The sequence below is a fragment of the Rhea americana genome, unplaced genomic scaffold, assembly GCF_003343005.1.
Source record: "Rhea americana isolate MKP2758 unplaced genomic scaffold, rheAme1 scaffold_303, whole genome shotgun sequence".
Taxonomy (NCBI): Eukaryota; Metazoa; Chordata; class Aves; order Rheiformes; family Rheidae; genus Rhea; species Rhea americana.
The window spans coordinates 5,516-7,613 of record NW_028186428.1 but is presented as its reverse complement, the minus strand read 5'-3'; the positions used below and the strand labels follow the sequence as shown (position 1 = coordinate 7,613).

Sequence of the window (2,098 nt, the reverse complement as noted above, 5' to 3'; positions counted from 1 at the left end):
CCTACCTTCCAGCTTCCTCTTGCTGCTGTTGGCCTTGTCCAGGAGGTCCTGGGCCTGCTGCGTGATGTGCATCACGCGCTGCCGGGCGGCCGGGGACGCCCCGTCCAGCTCGCTCACCCGGCCCTTCAGCAGCAGGTACCGCTGCGCCACCTGCGCCAGGTCCTGGCAGCGGGAAGGGGGGACGCGACACGCTGAGGCTGAGCCCCCCTGGCGCCCGGCCGGCCGTGCCCCTCCGCTCTGCCCCCCCCCACCCCGGGGCTCACCTGGCTGAGCGTCCCCGCGGCGGCGGTGGCGAGCTGCGCCCGGGCCTCGGCTCGCTGGGCCAAGCGCCGGCCGTCTCGGCTCTGCTCCTGCAGCGCGGCGACGCGCTGCGCCAGCTCCCGCAGCCGCTTCTGCACCCGCTGCTCCTTCCCCTCCAGCGCCTGCAGCTTGCGCTCCGCCTGGGCGAGCGGGCGGCACCAGGCTGCCAGCGCGCACGGCGACCCGCCTGCCTGCGCCCCCCGGCCCCGGCGTCCCCAGCGTGCCCGGGCCGCCGGCCTCGCTCCCCCAGCATGCCCACGGCACGGCCCCGCTCCCCATGGCATCTTCCCCTGGTTTACCCATGGCACCAGCCCCATTACCCCAACACACCCATGGCATCAGCCCTGTGACCCCAGTATACCCATGGCGTGGGCCCCATGACCTCAATGTACCCACAGCACCAGCCCCGTTACCCCCAATACAGCTGTGACACCGGCCCAGCACCATTACGCGCAATAGACCCATGGCACGGTGGACCCATGGCATGGCCCTGTGACCCCCGATGTACCCATGGCACCAGCCCCATTGCCCCAGTGAACCCATGGCACCAGCCCTGTGACCCCCAATACGCCCATGGCACTGGCTCCATCACCCCACTACCCCCACAGCGCCGGCCCCAGTCGCCCCCGCGCACCCGCGGTGCTTGCCCTCCTCCCCGGCACATCCCAGCACCAGTCCTGCACCCCGTTAACCGTCGTGCCCAGGGCACCGGCCCCGCTGCCCCCCGTGCACGCACAGCCCCGGCCCCCCCGGCCCCGGCGCCAGCTCCTCGCACCTCCTTGGCGCGGCTCTCCGCCGCACGGATGGCGTCCCCGGCGCTCTGCAGCGCGCTCCCCGCCGCCGCCGCCTGGGCCTGCGCCGTCTGCAGCGCCCGCCGCGTGCCCGCCAGCACGTCCTGCACGCCCTCCGCCCGCTCCCTGCGGGGACACGGGTGGCTCCAGCCCCTGCCCCGCGGCTGGCTCGTCCCCCGACGCCGGGACCCCGCTCGCGGCCCCCCGCGGCGCCCGGCACTCGCCTGGCCTCCTGCCCCCGCTGCAGCAGGCTGCGGGCCGCGGCCAGCCCCTGCGCCGTGCCGTTCAGCACCGCGTCCACCCCGTCCAGCTGGCCGATGCTCTGCCGGATCTCGAGCAGCAGCTCCTGGATCCTGCCGGGGCTGCTGGGCAGGGAGATGTTCAGCACCTGCCGGGCCACCAGCTCGATGCTGGCCGGGTCGGCCCCCTCCTCTGCGGAGACACGGAGCGGGGCTGAGCTCGGTGCCGGCGCCGCGCTGCCCCGTGCCCGGCGCCCGTCCCGTGCCCAGCCCTACCTGCCAGGAAGGCCTTGATGCGGCGGATGAAGTCGCGCAGCTGCGCCGTGGCCTTCTCGGCGCGGGTGCGGGCCGCCTGCGAGCGCCCCAGCGCCTCCTCGGCCTGGCTCCGCACGCCCCGCGCCAGGTCCTGCACCTCCCGCATCTGGGGGGGCGGGGGCGGCGACGGGGGCGCTGAGCGTGGGGCGCAGCGCTCGCGGGCACGGGGGGGCGGGTACGGGGCGCAGCGGTGCCACGGGGACGGGTGAGGGGGCACAGGGGCATGTGCAGAGGGGCACAGAGGGGCGTGCAAGAGGGTGTGCAAGGGGGTGCAAGGAGGGGGCACGGGAGGGACATGCAAAGGGGCACAAGGGGATGTGCAAGGGGGCACAGAAAGGGCACGGGTGGGACGTTCAAAGGGGCACAAGAGGGATGCAGAGGTGACAAGGACACGAGCACGGGAGCACGAGGACACTGCACAAGGGGCAGCCGCAGGGGCGCAGCGGGGCCGGG

General features: G+C 74.8%; 1 protein-coding gene across 1 annotated transcript in view; it reads right to left on the bottom strand.

Moving 5' to 3' along the window:
* LAMB2 (laminin subunit beta 2) overlaps positions 1-2,098 on the bottom strand; it is a gene marked incomplete at its 5' end in the record, with an annotated part of 19,423 nt that overhangs the window by 11,943 nt on the left and 5,382 nt on the right. Inside the window, 5 exons of the mRNA XM_085309807.1 lie at positions 6-162; positions 264-440; positions 1,076-1,213; positions 1,312-1,523; positions 1,607-1,751. Of these exons, the coding sequence (XP_085165933.1) occupies positions 6-162; positions 264-440; positions 1,076-1,213; positions 1,312-1,523; positions 1,607-1,751 (829 nt within the window). The remainder of the gene's footprint in view (positions 1-5; positions 163-263; positions 441-1,075; positions 1,214-1,311; positions 1,524-1,606; positions 1,752-2,098) is intronic.